Raw genomic sequence first — 17,347 nt, 5'->3', positions numbered from 1 at the left:
ATTCATACCATTTATGAAAGTTTTGTAAGCAAACGTTTTTTTTTCAGCCAAAAATTAAAATAAAGTCTGTTTTAGACCATGAACAAACAAGCTAGCAGCGGAGTGAACTGTAAACCAAATTGCTGGAGATCTGAACACATATGGTGGCCCAGGAGACAAAGATGATCCCAGTAAATCACCAATTCAGAATGTTTAGATTCAAATTTTTTGTTAAAAATTTAAAAAATGAAATCAATACTATACGTTTTCTTAATGTTTTGATTTTCAAAACAAACTTTTTGTTTGCTAATGTTCTAATTTTCCGTATTTTACTTGGTGGGCAATGGCAAACTAATTTCCGTTTCGTGACCTAAATCATTTCAGAAATTTTGTTGAAATTGCAGAAAAACGGGTCTTGTCATCGGTCTACTTTTAAATGAAACTTTTAGATAACAATCTCTGTGCAAGTTTTTTGCGTTTTTATCATAGTTTTTACTTTTTTATAATTCTATTCCAGAGAAAAAATAGAAAATGTTTATGTATGCATTTCACAATTGGAGAAATTGATTACAATTACGCTTTGGGACCACAAGATCGATTTCACCCATTATAATCCTTTATTTTCATTTAAAAAAACTATAAAACTATAAATTCATTTAAAATCCAATTTAATGAACAATCAATTTTGCTATCTTTAATTTTTTTCCACATTTTCTGCTTTACTCACAGCCTACATTATTTTTAAATCTACCAACATTTAGTTTTTTGCAAAACCATATCCAATTATTGCAAAACCCTCACGAACCAGACCCCGACCTACGCCACCCCGCCTACCCTTACCGCCATCTTTCCGCCACCTGCCCCCCCCCCCCCCTCACTTAGCCTACGCAAACCTCTCACCACACCTAATTGACACGCCCCTTCAGTTTCTTTAGGGGGAGTAAAAATCTCTAGGGTGTGGGATTTGTTATAGTGTGTGTGCTTTTTAGGGGAGAAGGGGACGCGCATAGATTTTCTTTCGTATTTATATGGTAAATGTAAGTAAGTGTTAAATGTGGGGAGCAAAAGTGGTGGTAACTGAAGAAAGTAAGAACGGTGGGAGTTAGTGTGAAGTGTTTAGGGGGAAGGGAAGACAAACAAAGAAATACAAGTAGAAAACAATACAACTTTTTGCTGTAGCCAAATGTAAAACAAAATTTAGAAATGGCAACGTTCAATTTTTGAATAATTGTTTCCAAGGTTTTGGAAAATCTAGGCTCTTACTCATAAATTTTTATTAATATCCATTTTAAACTATTATTAAATTTTATAATTCATTAAAATCCATTATAACCTATTATAACCGATAATAATGGACTAAATTGATATCTAATTTATTTTTTTATTGATCGCTACTTTAATCGACTACTTTCGAATTCTACGGAGACAGACTAAAAAATTCCATCAAAATCAATTTCTATCCATAGAACCTCGTTGTGGGCAGGATACCGATTTTTCATATTTTTCAATTTGCGATTGAGTGCTAGAAATAACTATCAATAAGTTTATTACAACACCTCATAAATAAATTGATGTTTGTATTTTGTGAAGCTCAAAATTAGTCAGAAATACGGTATTGCGAGTTGATTTGGTCAAACATCCAGAATGGTGATTTTATAACCCAGTCAATTAAACTTTGATAATAAAATCACGTTAATGCGTCGAAAATGAAAGTATGCTAAAACTAAAAAAAACGAAAAAAGCTTCAATGCAAAGAATCCAAGGAAAACGGCCCATTATTACTTGGGTCGATAAAAAATATTATGTAGAAAAAAGTAGTTTGAAAATTTGCTACTTCATTTTTTATTTGCTCAAATTAAAAATTTTATACAGGGTACACTTAGTCGAAATTTTAATGAAGCGAACGTGAAAATTAAACTTCCCTAACAAATCAAATAATTTTCGAAATTATTGAAAACAACAAAATCTTATATTTTTCATCTTAAAGCACATCCAGTTAAAGAAACTATCGCATGCTAATAGGCCCATATTTGAATTGCTACTTACCCAGAATGCATATGCAACTAACGCAAAAAATTCGAAGAAAATCCGACAGTTTTCGGCAAATGACATCTTGTATGAGGGTCCTGCCTAAGTCAACCAAAAATAATCTTAAAAATCTAAGCCAACCACGATTTTTTTTCACCATGAGCGTTCGTTTTCATAATCACCTTTAAATCAGAAATCAAGTTGAAATCGGAAAAAATAAAATCTAAAAACTCAAAAAGTTATTGTTGAGCCAAATCAAATTTAAGTTAACATCTCAATGAAATCGTGGAAACCAAAAACATGGTTGAATTTTAAAATTTTTTTTTTCAAGTTTTGATGCAAAAAAAGCGGTTAAAAATTAAAAAGGAAATGTGTTTTAAGGTTGACGTTTGTCTCATAAGCGAACTCAATTTTGAAAAACACTGAACAATAATGGAGAACTTTTTTATTTCAATGCCATATCTACATATATAAATCTAGTTTTGCTTTCGAATATCAATTGTTTGAGCGCTTTCATTGAATTATTTTTTATTTCAATGCATAACTTGGTACGCTTATTCCAGTTTCGAACTTCACTTGTTTTTTTTATTAACAAGTGAATGACTTGATTTTGACCTTGAAAAAGATCAAACGTTAAACCGTAAAAACATATTTAAAACAAAACATTGGAAAAATATAATTAAAAAAATGTAAAGCACAGTCGAAACGTTGGTCAAGCACAGTCAACGTAAAGACATAAAAACCAAGTACAATTAAAATTTAGATCAACGAGTCAATTTAAACAAATTAAATAATTTTTTTCTCACAGTGTAATTGAAAACTAATTTTCATCAAAAAAAGAGCAAATTCATACCATTTATGAAAGTTTTGTAAGCAAACGTTTTTTTTTTCAGCCAAAAATTAAAATAAAGTCTGTTTTAGACCATGAACAAACAAGCTAGCAGCGGAGTGAACTGTAAACCAAATTGCTGGAGATCTGAACACATATGGTGGCCCAGGAGACAAAGATGATCCCAGTAAATCACCAATTCAGAATGTTTAGTTTCAGATTTTTTGTTAAAAGTTTAAAAAATGAAATCAATACAATACGTTTTCTTAATGTTTTGATTTTCAAAACAAACTTTTCGTTTGCTAATGTTCTAATTTTCCGTATTTTACTTGGTGGGCAATGGCGAACTAATTTCCGTTTCGTGACCTAAATCATTTCAGAAATTTTGTTGAAATTGCAGAAAAACGGGTCTTGTCATCGGTCTACTTTTAAATGAAACTTTTAGATAACAATCTCTGTGCAAGTTTTTTGCGTTTTTATCATAGTTTTTACTTTTTTATAATTCTATTCCAGAGAAAAAATAGAAACTGTTTATGTATGCATTTCACAATTGGAGAAATTGATTACAATTACGCTTTGGGACCACAAGATCGATTTCACCCATTATAATCCTTTATTTTCATTTAAAAAAACTATAAAACTATAAATTCATTTAAAATCCAATTTAATGAACAATCAATTTTGCTATCTTTAATTTTTTTCCACATTTTCTGCTTTACTCACAGCCTACATTATTTTTAAATCTACCAACATTTAGTTTTTTGCAAAACCATATCCAATTATTGCAAAACCCTCACGAACCAGACCCCGACCTACGCCACCCCGCCTACCCTTACCGCCATCTTTCCGCCACCTGCCCCCCCCCCCCTCACCTAGCCTACGCACACCTCTCACCACACCTAATTGACACGCCCCTTCAGTTTCTTTAGGGGGAGTAAAAATCTCTAGGGTGTGGGATTTGTTATAGTGTGTGTGCTTTTTAGGCGAGAAGGGGACGCGCATAGATTTTCTTTCGTATTTATATGGTAAATGTAAGTAAGTGTTAAATGTGGGGAGCAAAAGTGGTGGTAACTGAAGAAAGTAAGAACGGTGGGAGTTAGTGTGAAGTGTTTAGGGGGAAGGTAAGACAAACAAAGAAATACAAGTAGAAAACAATACAACTTTTTGCTGTAGCCAAATGTAAAACAAAATTTAGCAATGGCAACGTTCAATTTTTGAATAATTGTTTCCAAGGTTTCGAAAAATCTAGGCTCTTACTCATAAATTTTTATTATAATCCATTATAAACTATTATTAAATTTTATAATTCATTAAAATCCTTTATAACCTATTATAATCGATAATAATGGACTAAATTGATATCTGACCTATTTTTTTATTGATCGCTACTTTAATCGACTACTTTCGAATTCTACGGAGACAGACTATAAAATTCCATCAAAATCAATTTCTATCCATAGAACCTCGTTGTGGACAGGATACCGATTTTTCATATTTTTTTCAATTTGCGATTGAGTGCTAGAAATGACTATCAATAACTTCATTACAACACCTCATAAATAAATTGATGTTTGTATTTTGTGAAGCTCACTATTAGTCAGAAACACGGTATTGCGAGTTGATTTGGTCAAAGATCCAGAATGGTGATTTTATAACCCAGTCAATTATACTTTCATAATAAAATCACGTTAATGCGTCGAATATGAAAGTATGCTAAAACTAAAAAATAAACGAAAAAAGCTTCAATGCAAAGAATCCAAGGAGAACGGCCCATTATTACTTGGGTCGATATTTAATATCATATAGAAAAAATTAGTTTGAAAATTTGCTACTTCATTTTTTATTTGCTCAAACTAAAAATTTTATACAGTCGAAATTTTAATAAGCCGAACGTGAAACTTCCCTAACAAATCAAATAATTTTCGAACTTATTGAAAACTACAAACTGTTATATTTTTCATCTTAAAGCACATCCAGTTAAAGAAAATATCGCATGCTAATAGGCCCATATTTGAATTGCTACTTACCCAGAATGCATATGCAACTAACGCGAAAAAGTCAACAAACATTCAACGTCAAAGATATGCACGCCGCATAGCTGACCCGCACCGGAGTCTCATGGATGAAAAATGACTATAATGGAAAAATGTTGTCTAAAATTCTGTCATTTTAATCCATTTTATTGCAAACTTAGACCTCGAAATTGATTACACTGTCAATTTAATCAAATATTTTCGCAAAAACAAAATCCATTAAAATGGATTATAATCCATTTAAAATTTTTTATAATTGACAATAATGGACTATAATCTCTATAATTTTTGCAAAATAGATTGCAAAACAATCAACAATTTCTACTTTATTCAGGGCCTACTCGAAATTTAAAGCTAATCATTTTTATTTAAAAATTGTGTTCAAGCCCTTCCCCCTGCAATTACTATTCATCCTAAGCCTCACCCTCATCAAGGGGGTTCGTAAACGAGGGGGTAGTGTGGTTTAAGGGAGTTTTTTAAGCGAGGGGTGGTTGGGGTGTAAATGAGGAGTTGTAGGCAGCGGATGGTGTAAATATGGGAGGGGTCGCTGGTTAACGTGGGGGGGGGGGGGGGGGTGTACACGAGAATGAGGAAGTGTTAGCGGCGGTTAGTTGTGTAAACATGTGGGAAGGGTCATAAGTTGGAGAGACGACAAGGGACGTAAATTAGATCAGGGACAGCAAATGAAGATCCAAAAAAAAATGGAAATTAAAAAAAGTTACCAGATTATAATACATTTGAATTGAAATTAATACATCATAAATTTAGATGATTAAAACGTATTTTATTGATTTAACACAAAAAAACTAAAATCCGTTTTAAATGATTTTTGAAAAATTTTTGAGAGATTGATCATGGAAATCCAATATAATCCATCATTATCCATAAAATTAGACTAAGAAGAGTTTGTGTCTCTCAAATCTGATATCGTGTTCATCCAGATCGCATCAGGTCTCTAACATCTCCGCTCAGGCCTGCACTATGATAAAAACTGAAATAACACTGATCAGACCAGATTTTATAGATTTAACTAGGTGCGGTTAGTTTAAGCGCTCCAAATTTGCTGAATGTTTCTCTCACTGCTACCTTGCAACAATAAATGAAATTTAAAAATGTAATCTTCGACTTTTGTGTTCTATTGCACAGTATAACGTATTTTTTGGTGTGAAATTTCCAAGTAAAGTATCCCAGCGCCTTTAGTTGGACCAATGACGGCAAAAGAGTTTTAAATTATTCTGACTTTTTGAAAAAGAGATCTTAAACACAGCCATGAGACCGAATGTTCTCTAGACGCTGTATCAATTTTAAACCTAATCAATTTTATTTAAGGTTAGTGTTCAAACCCCCTTCTTTTGCCACTACTGTCCATCCTACGCCTCCCCTCCACGAGAGATCATAAACGAGGAATAGGGTGGCTTATGGGGTTTTATACAGGAAGGGGTGGTTGGGGTGTAAGCGAGGAGTTATAGGAAGGGAGTGGTGTAAATATGGGGGGGGGGGGGGATTGGCTGGCTGGTAAACGTGGGGGGTCTATGTAAACGAGAACGAGGAAGTGTTAGCGGCAGGTAGTGGTGTATACGTAGGGGGAGGGTCATCTATTAGAGACGGCAAGGGGCCTGAATTGGATCAGTGAGAGTGAATGAAGATCCGCAAAAAAAGAAAAACTAAAAATTGTTACGAGATTATAATACATTTTAATTGATTATTATACATTATAATTGCTTTAGTTGATTAAAATGGATTTTATTGATATTAAAAAAAGTAAAATACAATCCATTTTTTTAATTGATTTTTTTAACGAAACTTTTAGAGATTGATTTATTGATATATCCAATAAATTTCATCATTATCCATGAAACTCCAGTAGGAGGAGCTTGTAACTCTCAAATCTGATATCGTGTTCATCCAGGTCTGTTCAGGTCTATAACATCTCCACTCAGGCCTGCACTATGATAAGAGCTCGAATAACACTGATCAGGCCATATTTTATAGATTTAACTAGGTACCAGTTATTCGTGCTCTCCAAAATTGCCAAATATTTCTCTCACTGCTTCTTTGCAACAATAAATGAAACTTATAATTTGCGATTTTCGACTTTGTTCTTTTGTTAATTGTAACGTATTTTTCGGAGTGAAAACTCCAACTAAAGTCTCCCAGCGCCTTAATTCAGACCAATGCCGGCAGAAGAGTTTTAAAAAAAATAGTTTCAAATTAATCTGAATATTTGAACAAGAGAACTTTAACACAGTCAGGAGAGCGAATGTTCTCTAGACGGCGTACCATGACCAACAGTCCGCAGGTCAAGACTAAAACTTATGATAGATCAGTCACTACTTGCAAGGTCTGGGACGGTGTTCTCTGGTCATCCGTCAACAAGATCTGTTCATGTCTGATGCAGACCTGATCAGAGCTGCATGCAAGCGAACTTATCAGATCTGATGCAGGTCTGTAGCAGTTATGCCTATGCATAAAATAGATGTGCCACTGTTTTGGTGCAGACCCGAAAAGTGCCTAATTTTCAGGTGTACAGATATGGTTGAAGGGAAAACTTCAGCACAGGCGGCCATAGCTAAGAATCCTATGCTAGTTGAGCAGAAAACAAGTAATATTTCAAACGCAGATTAACTAATAACTTTAGGATTGATACTTTTTATGTATTTCGTAGATGATTTACTTGGCAGTTCTAGCACATAAACACTAAATCTTCAGTCATTTTCATCATTTTCAATTTCTCTCCCAATAAACTTATCAGTCTTTCTCTTCCTCTTCTTGGATCTCAGTGAGCACCTTCTGAGTTTGGGCAACTTCGTCGTCTTCTTTCTTGTCTTCCTTATCCTTCTCGTTTACCATTTCCTTGTCCAGCTCTGCCTCCAAACTGTTTGCGTCTTCGCCTGCTTGAGAAATATTTGGTTAAATTGACATCATTTGACTCTAAGAAATAAAGTTACAATAATGCTTAAGCATCTTCATTAGCACACTGCTTCTAGTATGTGACAACTGACCACCCCAGAAAAAAAACGTATATTTTCAATAGTGGTGTTCAAAAACTCTGGCTACCCAGAGTTTTTGAACACTCTGGCTACCCAGAAGGCTTTCCCCTAGTTAATAATTATAATAATAATTGTAGTTCCTGCGAATCGCAGAGGAGCTATCAGTAGGCCTTAACAGTCCTGTCGAGGATAGTCCGTTTGTATTGTTTCCCCACATTCCAGACTGTGTTATTTTGTTGAGTGAAGCTCTTTTTTTGCGACTCAAGGCCGTTTTTGTGCGTCTAGAACTTTCACGTGGTACCACTTTTGCAGCCAATTTTGGTCAGGTTGTGGTAGACCTGAAGCTAGAGGTCAAGTGAGAGCTCGTCCTCTTACACTATCATTGCCATGGCATGGGATCGATTACACGATCTGACGATTCTAAAGTGAACGCCTTACCACTATGCTAAGTGCCCCAAAGCAACCATGCTAGAAATCTAAGCAGCAAACCTTTTCTTCCGACGAGCTAAACGCCTTACCTCCTATCTCTTCGGCTTTCTCCTCCCCCTCCTTCTTAGCCCCCTCTTTCTCCCCCGCCTCGTCTACGCCACTGATATTCGTGGCCAGTGCATCTTCAAACTCATCCCTCTCCCCCTCCTCACCCTCCTCCTCTTCAAAGTCAGTTCCATCATACCCCATCTGCTTCTGATTGGCTGCTTTTGAATCGCGTTTGGCTGAATTCACCATCTTTGTGTTGCCTGCAAATAGTGATTTGGACTTGGAGGAGTTATACCTCAAAAAACTCAACCTATTTTTTTTTGTTTTTCAGGACAGGTTCGTTGAAAGCCTTGGTGTTAAAACCGATAAAAACCAGCACCTGAACAAGAAGACCAAAATTAATTTGAATTAAACGTGACATGGTGAAGCTAAAATTAACGGGAGCTGAGTGTGAAAATTATCACTAAGATACGTTTAAAAAAAATTTCAGTAACCTTCAAATTAAATCTGACCTTTCCAACCGAGTGTGCGGGTCTGATGTATGTCCTCCAGAAACTGCACGTGATACCTCGGAGACACCCGATAGTGGTACCTAGACGAAGCCCGGTCCCATCTCCTGTTTTGTCCCCCTCCTTTTTGCCCCCCACTAGCTTCTAAATTCTGTCCCCCCTGACCCGATTGTGTGCTGTTCTGCTTTGGTGGTTTGATCTTTAGTTGGTGAAAATTGAGCACCCTGCCTCTACGAAGATCCTCGGACAGTGAATTCCACCTCCAGAAAACAGATTTGGCGCCCAACTTTGAATCCATGCTCGGAAGTTTGGCCGCGGCAGCTGCAGTTTTTGGTGTGGGCTTGACGTGTTTGGCTTCTGGCTGCTTTGGGTATCCACCATACAGTGTTTTGTTCTGCCTCTTAGTTGTGATCCGACTCACTCCTCGCATTGGAGGGTCCTCTGCCAATCTAACGTTCTCTGCCTCCGCGCATATCTTAACAAATAAGTGAACTCAATTGAACCTAGAAAATTTAACATAGACCTAGAGGGAGCGGTGGTGAAGTGGTTACGTCTCCGCCTCTCAATCGAAAGGTCGGTGGTCTCAAGCTCTCACATGATCCGTGCTCGTTGCTTGAGGGTGAAGCAACATTACCCAGCCCAGAAAAATAACCAAAAAAATTGCATGTTGTTCTTAAACGGGCACAACAGCGGTTCGCCGTGATGAGCTGTACATCTCTTGTGTTGGTCCTTTCCCCCGCGGATAAATGGTCTTAATCTTAATCTTTTTCATTTTACAGAAAAACGTTTTTGTTTTTGGTTCTTGTAAGAAAAGGAATGGCGTGAACCTTGGCTGAAAAAACTTCAGGCGCAGATTAGTAAAGCTTTAGAACGTATTGAACAGTTCAACAATCTTCATTCTTTTAACTTATTCTTAATTTACTTTGTTGATTGCTTGGTACCATATAAGGTCTAAAAAACTACTGAACTTCCCTGGATTTGACGCATATTTTGACCCTATCTGAAGTTTATTTCTAGCAGCGTATTTTGGATGGAGAAAACCACACGTATGGTTTAGTTCTTTCCGTAAAACACACCGTTTAGCTTCAGTATTTATATATTTTAGTCAACCTGCTATAAAAAAAATGCGAAAAAATAGGAGCAACTATTTGTTTTGCAAATGGCATAAAATGGTGCTTTTTTAAAATAATTTTGCTAAATAAACGAAGCATAATTACTGAAAGAAAAATTTAATCAATGAGAAGTTTCATTAAAATATCTCAAAAACCGTTGTTTGAACTACGAAATAATGGAGTAAAGCTTACGCTATGTTTTCATTTTGAGTCAGTCATATCTTTCAGTATTATCAGATTTTCTGCTTCTTGATGATGATGAAATAAGATCGTGTTTTGGAGACTACATGCCGTTTTTTGCGCAGAGATGAGTTGTTGATTTGAAATAAAGCCAGTGGAGACTGGATTCAGGTATAATTCGAAAGATGCAATTCGTGAGAGCCACCGATTACAGATGAAAGATAACTGTCGAAAGGTCGGTGGTTCGAGGCCCAACTTGATCTGTGAGCTTGTTTTTGCAATTAATGTTAAGGTTAGGCAATTAATGTTAGTTTTTTCGCAGTGGACAAATGATCTTAGTCTTAATCTAAATTTTAAGTTAATGTAAAACATGATGAAACTATAGCAACCCAAGTAATGATTGGATTACAGAGTTTTAGAAAAATTGATTGAAAAACGGAGAAATTCCGTTTTAGTTCAATATCAGTGGAAGTCGAGAAATGAAAATGAAGTTGAAATATTTTTATTATGATTATGATTATTATGATTATTATTATTATTATTATGATTATTATTATTATGATTATTATTATTATTATTATTATTATTATGATTATTATTATTATTATTATTATTATTATTATTATTATTATGATTATTATGATTATTATTATGATTATTATTATTATTATGATTATTATGATTATTATTATTATTATGATTATTATTATCATTATTATTATGATTATTATTATGATTATTATTATTATTATTATTATTATTATTATTATTATTATTATTATTATTAATATTATTAGGTATTAATTCCCACACCTGTTGTTGTACACGCCAGTAAGAATGACTCCGGTCGAGATGGTTCTCGGTTCCACTGATGGTCGGCAACCGCGAGATACTAAGATGAGACTTCCTGAAGAAGTCGAACTCACTTGTCGCATCTCTGGCTCTCATTCCTCCGAGGACCATAGCCGAGGACTGTTGTTGCACGTGGCCTGCTGTCATTTAATGGCACCAACTTTAAATAATCTATCGGAGAACAGAAATTCGTCGGCGCTCTTTCATTTATTGGGCTCGGCTTTTTTTTCAGACTGTTGTAAATCCGTAGACAGAAACGTGCGACCAGATTATATAAGCTTAAAGCTGTTTAACAAGGCTATACAGTTAAGCAAAGTTAGCTTCAGTAAAATAGTTTTTTCTTACTGGCTTACTTGATGCATTTTTGAAGCGTATAAATTTTAAGAGCCATTTTGAGCTTTAGTTTTTTGGTTTTATCGATTTAAACCGTAGCCGTAACAATACTAACTAAAGATTGCTATAATTATAAAAATTTCTCGCATTCAAGTGCGATTCTAAAAAGGAGTTTAATAGCTGGCTTGAAATACCTGCACCAATAAAGGATTAAGAAAGATTCGACTGTTTACGGCATACAAGCGTCCGGCTTGTTATTTCATGACGTCCAGGGCGTTCCCAAATTCTCATTAAACACTCTTATGGATCAGTTTATCAGTTTTAAATCAAAAGTTAATAACCTGGCCATTCAATTGAATATAATATACGATTACCCAGTACGAGGTCGGGAACTTATGTTCCGACCAGGGGCGTAGCTTTCTCGAAGGGGGAGGGGGGCGGTTTCTCCAAAAAAATTCTTTTTTAAGGCAACCAAACTGACTTTTTGACGTCTCCTAAAGCACTCAAAAGATCTTGTTTTGGCTAAAAGTTTTGCGCCGCTGGCAAAAATTTGGATAAAATAGGCCAAAAAAGGCAACTGTAGGAACCTTTTCTTGGAAACTTTTACCAGAGATTGCTTTCTTTGGCGCGCGCTCCCTCCTTGAAATTAGTATATATGGGCGCCAAAGATAACTTAATAACCAAAAACGGATAACTAAAAACATACAGAGACTATGTTAAGCGACCGATAAATAGGATATTATGGATAAAGCAAAATACCGATTTTTTAATATGGAAAGGTAAAATTAAAGCCCAGGCAGGCAGTCGTCGCGACTTTCAAGATGGGAAATTTGAGCCCATTGAGCAGTAGTCAGCAAGTTTGCCTGGTGCCTAACCCTAGCAGTCAAAATTCAGTGCTTTCTGCCGGAGTTTTTTCGTCATACAAAACGGCTGTGTGTGAGTGTATCATATTAGATCTTCCCTGGTGAAACCGATTCTCTCCCATGTCTTGATCGGCATCACACTGACCACCGCTCCTGTATCCAATAGTCCAGTGACCCCTACCTTCTTTCCGTCTATGTTCAGCAGATGTGCAGCCATAGCCGCTTTGTAATCAATGTGTACCGGATCTTGTTCCAACATGGCGTTGTGGCCAATTCTCCGGACACTGAAATTGTCTCGACACAGGTATATTTGCTAATCTGGTTGTTGTCTGTCGTCAAATAAGTCTTAGTATAGATGCTTATGCCATCTTCGTTCAGCTGTGATTCTTATGGTTTGCAGACTTCCACGTGAAAACCATTACCTTTCTTGGTCCGGGGGCAACCTGTCAGCATCCAGGATCGCACAGCCCTCCATTCGGTCCGCGGTTCTGCTTGTCTCAGATAGTCTACATAATTGTCCAGATGCATTATAGTAAATCCAATGGTTTCCTCAGGTTTATGATTACCTGATGTCACGCCACCAAGATTATTGACCATATGTTGCTGTCCTCAGGGACCATTTCAAACGTCTGACCAAAAATCACATTCAGTTTCCTGCTCTTCATGCCTTAGTTTCTTCTAAATTTGATGCTTTCAATTCATTAAGTTGGTCCTGTACCCTCTCATTTTCCATTTTGAGCTTGATTGTCTATTCAATTTCTTTAGTTGCCAACTTTTGTTGAACCGTGTTCAAGGCTTCTCTTACTCGTAATCGATTCTAAAATCCTGTGTAGCGGTCTTCGATTCGACTTCGGTTGTTTTCTCCACCACAGCTTGCATCTTCTTCGTGGCCAGTTCGTGAGGCTTCCCTTTCCTCCTTGCTTCCGCTTCTTTCATCAGATGTGACTTGCAAGCTTTAACACCTGACAAAGTCTCTTCATGCCTTGGTGCTTGATATCCGCCACTGCATCCCAAATTTGTGAACAACAGGATGTGAAATGATGCTTCAAGCTACAAAAGAAGCACCTTGGGCCAAACTTTTAGGTTAATCTCCTTATAAATTCCTCTTGCTCGTTGTGCAAAGCATCTTCGTCTTCCAGGCAAAAACCGATGGCCTACCTGCCATACATTGAACATTGAACATGCCGATGTCCAATACGTTCGACGCACCGATACATCGTGATCGGTGGAACTGCAATTTACCGAAGAGCATCTCTTTCCCATATTGTCTTTATGTTTGTACCAGCTGTTGCCTTGATTTACAGATCCATTGTTAAAATTGTCTTTATTGTTAATCTAATAGCTTGATCTCATCGGTGCCTTCAACGTTAAGTACTCTTTGGATTTGAGTCTCAAGTCCTTTGGAAAGGGAACTTTGGTTGAGATAGGGGTGTATTGATTTGCCAGCATTGTTCTAAGCTTTCACTTTTCACATCATCAAATAAATTTGAGGCCACTACTAGATTCAACCTACTGTTTGATTCGTCCAGTTCGCTACGTCTTCTCAGAAGCTCCAAGTCATTCAGAAACTGTCTATGGTTTCTTTTCTGCATTGCTTTTGTTTCTCAAAGTGTATCATAGCCTTTTGCCCTTCACTTTTGTGCCAAAATTAGTCAACAGTCTCTCGAAGACGTTCTCGCAGTATGCCGTTAATATTGCTTCTATGCCATCACGCAATTCAAGGTCGTCCCTTCCAGGTCAACAGTGAGTGCGTCCCGATCTTGTCTTTCTAACAAATCATCCTCCTCGAAATGCAACCTTATAACCTCTATCTAGGTGTCTATGCAACCTTCTGACTCGTCTTTATAACATCTTGGTTTTTTGATCAGTCTTTTAGACTTCTCATTGCGCTCAGTGGTCCTAGATACTCTCGTCAGGGACGTGTCTAGGGATCGGCTCAGAGGGCTGAACGCTGTCGCTATTGTCGAATTATCTCGAGTGTACCCCGTGTGATCCTGAGTATCAGTCATTTGAAGCTCTGAAACCTTCTTTCTGCCAGAAATGCTTGTTTGAGCCCTTAACGGGTTCGAGTGATTCCATCCTGTGTTTCCTGTGGGTCCTTTATTCAAAGCTGACGTGCTTTCAATTGAGTCTCCTCTGTTTTCAGTTGGTGGATTCCTTGGCATGTGACTCCCAGTGTGATTTTTTGCTGAACTAATCCTGCCTCTAGTGGCCCACCTGTTCTTCTTCTTCTTGAAGGCTCATTGAACTTCACTCTTGGTTTTGTAACCGTATCTCACGAGTGGGTACCTCTGTTTGTTGCTCCACTACCAGCGTCTAAGAGACCATCTAGTCTGTCCAAAATAGCTTGGGTGCGTCTTCCATCGTATCAAATAGCATATTGTCGAGAGCCCCAAGAGCATGCTCTTGTTGACTCAGAAGTTACTACATTCGTCTCTCAGCCGTTGCTCCCTCTGATTGACTTCGCGTGTCATTCGCGACAAGTTCTTGGTCAGGTAGAAATCAGTTTTTTCCTTCCAGCGCTTTTCAATTTGGCTAGTATCTTGATTGTTGCGCAGTATCTCTTCTAGCGAATCTTGTCGTTCAATGCAAACAGCTCTCTCCAGTTCAATCATTCTGTTCATAACTAGTTGTTTTCGCTCAGCACTCCTGTTTATGATTCTGGTCAGGGCTGTTTCGACTGATATTTCATCCTTGTTTAATGATGTCACTAGTGGTGGTGTCACTTTGTTCGTGGCAAGCTTTTTTTGCTAGTCAAAATCATGCTGTTTCCCTCTGTCTTGAAGGTCCACCGTATTCAAACTCTAACTCTCTCAGTGTCACTCCTAGTCTGGTGGCTTTGGTCAGAGTCAGACCATCATGGTTACCACAATTGGCTGTTGCCGAGAAATCACTTGAATTCTGCTTTCAACTCGAAGCTGTACCAATCGTTTTGACTGTACCAAGCTGGTTTGAGGAACCACTCTCTGTTTTGACGGGCAGCTTCTCTTCGTGGGTCGAACTGTTGAAGGTCACCTATGATCTAAAAGTTTCCTGTTCGATGTTGTCGGCTTCCTCTTCAGTTTCGATCTCTTCGCCAGCTCCTGCTTCCATCGTAAATGGGAGGAAATTTAATTGAATATTTTTCAATCTTCCCGAGAAGGAAGGAAGTGTGACTACTTTTCCTGGTTTTCCCAGCATCACCGTTAAGTCGATGGGTGAACCCTCAACCGCTGAATTTTCAATCGAAACGTAGGGCATTTCCGACATTTCTCAAGAATCAAGAGTCCAGACCGCATAGTCATGTCATTGTTCTACTGAAGTAGATTCACTCGCTAGTCGCCTCGTACCGTTCCAATCGGTTTCAAATTCTTCCCGATTCTCGTTATGAAAAAGACACCGGTGTATCTCTACTTCCAGGTTTGTAGGTTTCACTTTGCCCTCAGAAACCTTTTGACCGCTGGTTTCGACCATTCCCCCTGAAACTTTATTTTCCGTATTCTCATTTTATGCACAGTAGTGTTGAATGGATTTTCGAATAAAAAGCTAATACAAATTTGATGCAGTCAAATAAATTTAAAGGCTAGTAAGCTCACTATCCAGTTGCTGAAAAACTTATTCAAATTGAAAAGAGAAAAAAACAAACGTGTGTTGTGACCAGTCTGCCGCAAATTGATATACGAAATTGTTTTTATTTAAAAAAATTTCCCCGTTTAGTTCTGCACTAAACAGACAAAGCTTGAAAGCAGTAATTTTTTCTCAAGTGAAAGTATATTGCACGCACCGGGAGTATCTTCCTGATTGGTGATATTGGGACCTGTCATTATACCTTTGTAAAATTTGAACCCTTCCGGATTGGCAAAACAAGGACCTTTATGGATTGGGACCCTTCCGGTTTTTGAAAAAAGGACTCCTCCCGGTACGTTTGTAGGATTTGGAACCTTCCGATTGAGCGAATACCGACACTTTTGGATTGGCAAAACAAGGATCCTTCTTGATTGGAATCCCGCCGGATTGGTAAAAAAAGGACTTCTCCGGCTACCGTTTGTAAAATTTGGACCCTTCTGATTCGGCTAATAGGGAAACTTTCTGTTTGGCAAAATAAGTATTTAACCGGATTGGGACCGTCCGGATTGGGAAATTCAGGACCCTTCCGTAGTGGTGAAATAAGGACCACTACAATCGGGACCCTTCCAGCGGATTGGTAAAATATGGATCCTTTCGGATTGTTGAAATAAGAGACCTCTGGATTGGGACCCTTCCACTTTGGTGAAATTGGGACACTTCCAGTTTTGTGAAATTGGGATCCTTCCGATTTGTTACCTTTCCTCGGTTGCCTTCGAAAAATTGGGACCCCACCCGGGTACGGTCCTAGAATTCTTAATGTGTAAAACTAAATAATTAGGGAGGGTCTGTTTTCAATTTGAACTTTCGCGATCCAAGCTAAGCTCTTTATTTTGCAACCCTACCTAACTGGGAGGGGTCTTTTAGCAAGCTTACTTTTTGTCCTACTTGCCAATTTCTAAGGTCTCTGATCCTACCTACTTGTTCAAAACAACGTTACAATGCCTTAGTTAACCGTTGCTACCCTTTCGTTGGGCTATGAAAGTATTGCAAAAAAAAATCTATGAACCGAGAAGCGTCTTCGTTCAAAACCTGCCTTTTTCTGCTAGAAAATTTGAAAAACTTTTTGTTTTGATCAGATCTGCAAATTTTGTCCTTTTGGTTTAAAAATTTTTGATCCGAGCTAAGAAGACGACACTCTTCTCTTTCAGCGCAAAAAACCTAATGAAAATATTTCGGCAGAAAAAAGTTGAAAAAACATTTCAATTTTGGCATTTTTATTCAAATTTGAATCCACTAAGTCAAACAAGTTAGGTCCAACTTCATTAGAATCAGGAAGGTTACCGGTAGACCGGTTCTAAAACCTGTCGATTCACTTACTTTTTCTTTGCGGTATTTCTATTTGACTTACAGTCGGGCAATTTCAAGTTTTTGATTATTATTAGTCTTCTTTCGGTTTCTGTTTAAATTATTTAATGACAAGTCACAATGGCAGTCACCAGTTTCTTTTCGTCCTCGGTTCGCCTATGCGTCCAAATATCCTTACAGATTCAATTAGGTTTCGTTAGATGTCTTGTTTTTGAGTTTTCATGGCAGATTTTTCGTTTTACGTAAGATGA

The 17,347-nt window shown here is 37.3% G+C and overlaps 2 protein-coding genes across 5 annotated transcripts in view; one reads left to right on the top strand and one right to left on the bottom strand.

The window, feature by feature from the left end:
- LOC134840224 (CD63 antigen-like) overlaps nt 1-17,347 on the top strand; it is a 228,371-nt gene that overhangs the window by 173,773 nt on the left and 37,251 nt on the right. The window lies entirely within an intron of this gene.
- On the bottom strand, nt 7,476-11,376 carry LOC134839460 (uncharacterized). 4 transcript variants are annotated; one of them, XM_063855015.1, is made up of 5 exons: nt 10,951-11,375; nt 8,849-9,320; nt 8,431-8,596; nt 8,378-8,400; nt 7,476-7,763 (listed from the first exon to the last, which is right to left on the bottom strand). In XM_063855015.1, the coding sequence occupies exons 1-5, from the start codon at nt 11,134-11,136 to the stop codon at nt 7,618-7,620; spliced, it is 993 nt and encodes a 330-aa protein (XP_063711085.1). In that variant the 5' UTR covers nt 11,137-11,375; the 3' UTR covers nt 7,476-7,617. The 4 variants fall into 4 exon arrangements, with proteins under 4 accessions (XP_063711085.1, XP_063711086.1, XP_063711083.1 ...); XM_063855016.1 differs by having other exon boundaries at nt 7,476-7,760; nt 10,951-11,374; XM_063855013.1 differs by having other exon boundaries at nt 8,378-8,596; nt 10,951-11,376.

The sequence above is a fragment of the Symsagittifera roscoffensis genome, chromosome 2 (assembly GCF_963678635.1).
Source record: "Symsagittifera roscoffensis chromosome 2, txSymRosc1.1, whole genome shotgun sequence".
NCBI classification, from domain to species: Eukaryota; Metazoa; Xenacoelomorpha; order Acoela; family Convolutidae; genus Symsagittifera; species Symsagittifera roscoffensis.
Note: the sequence above shows the minus strand (reverse complement) of the source record. Positions and strands in the feature narration are given on the sequence as shown.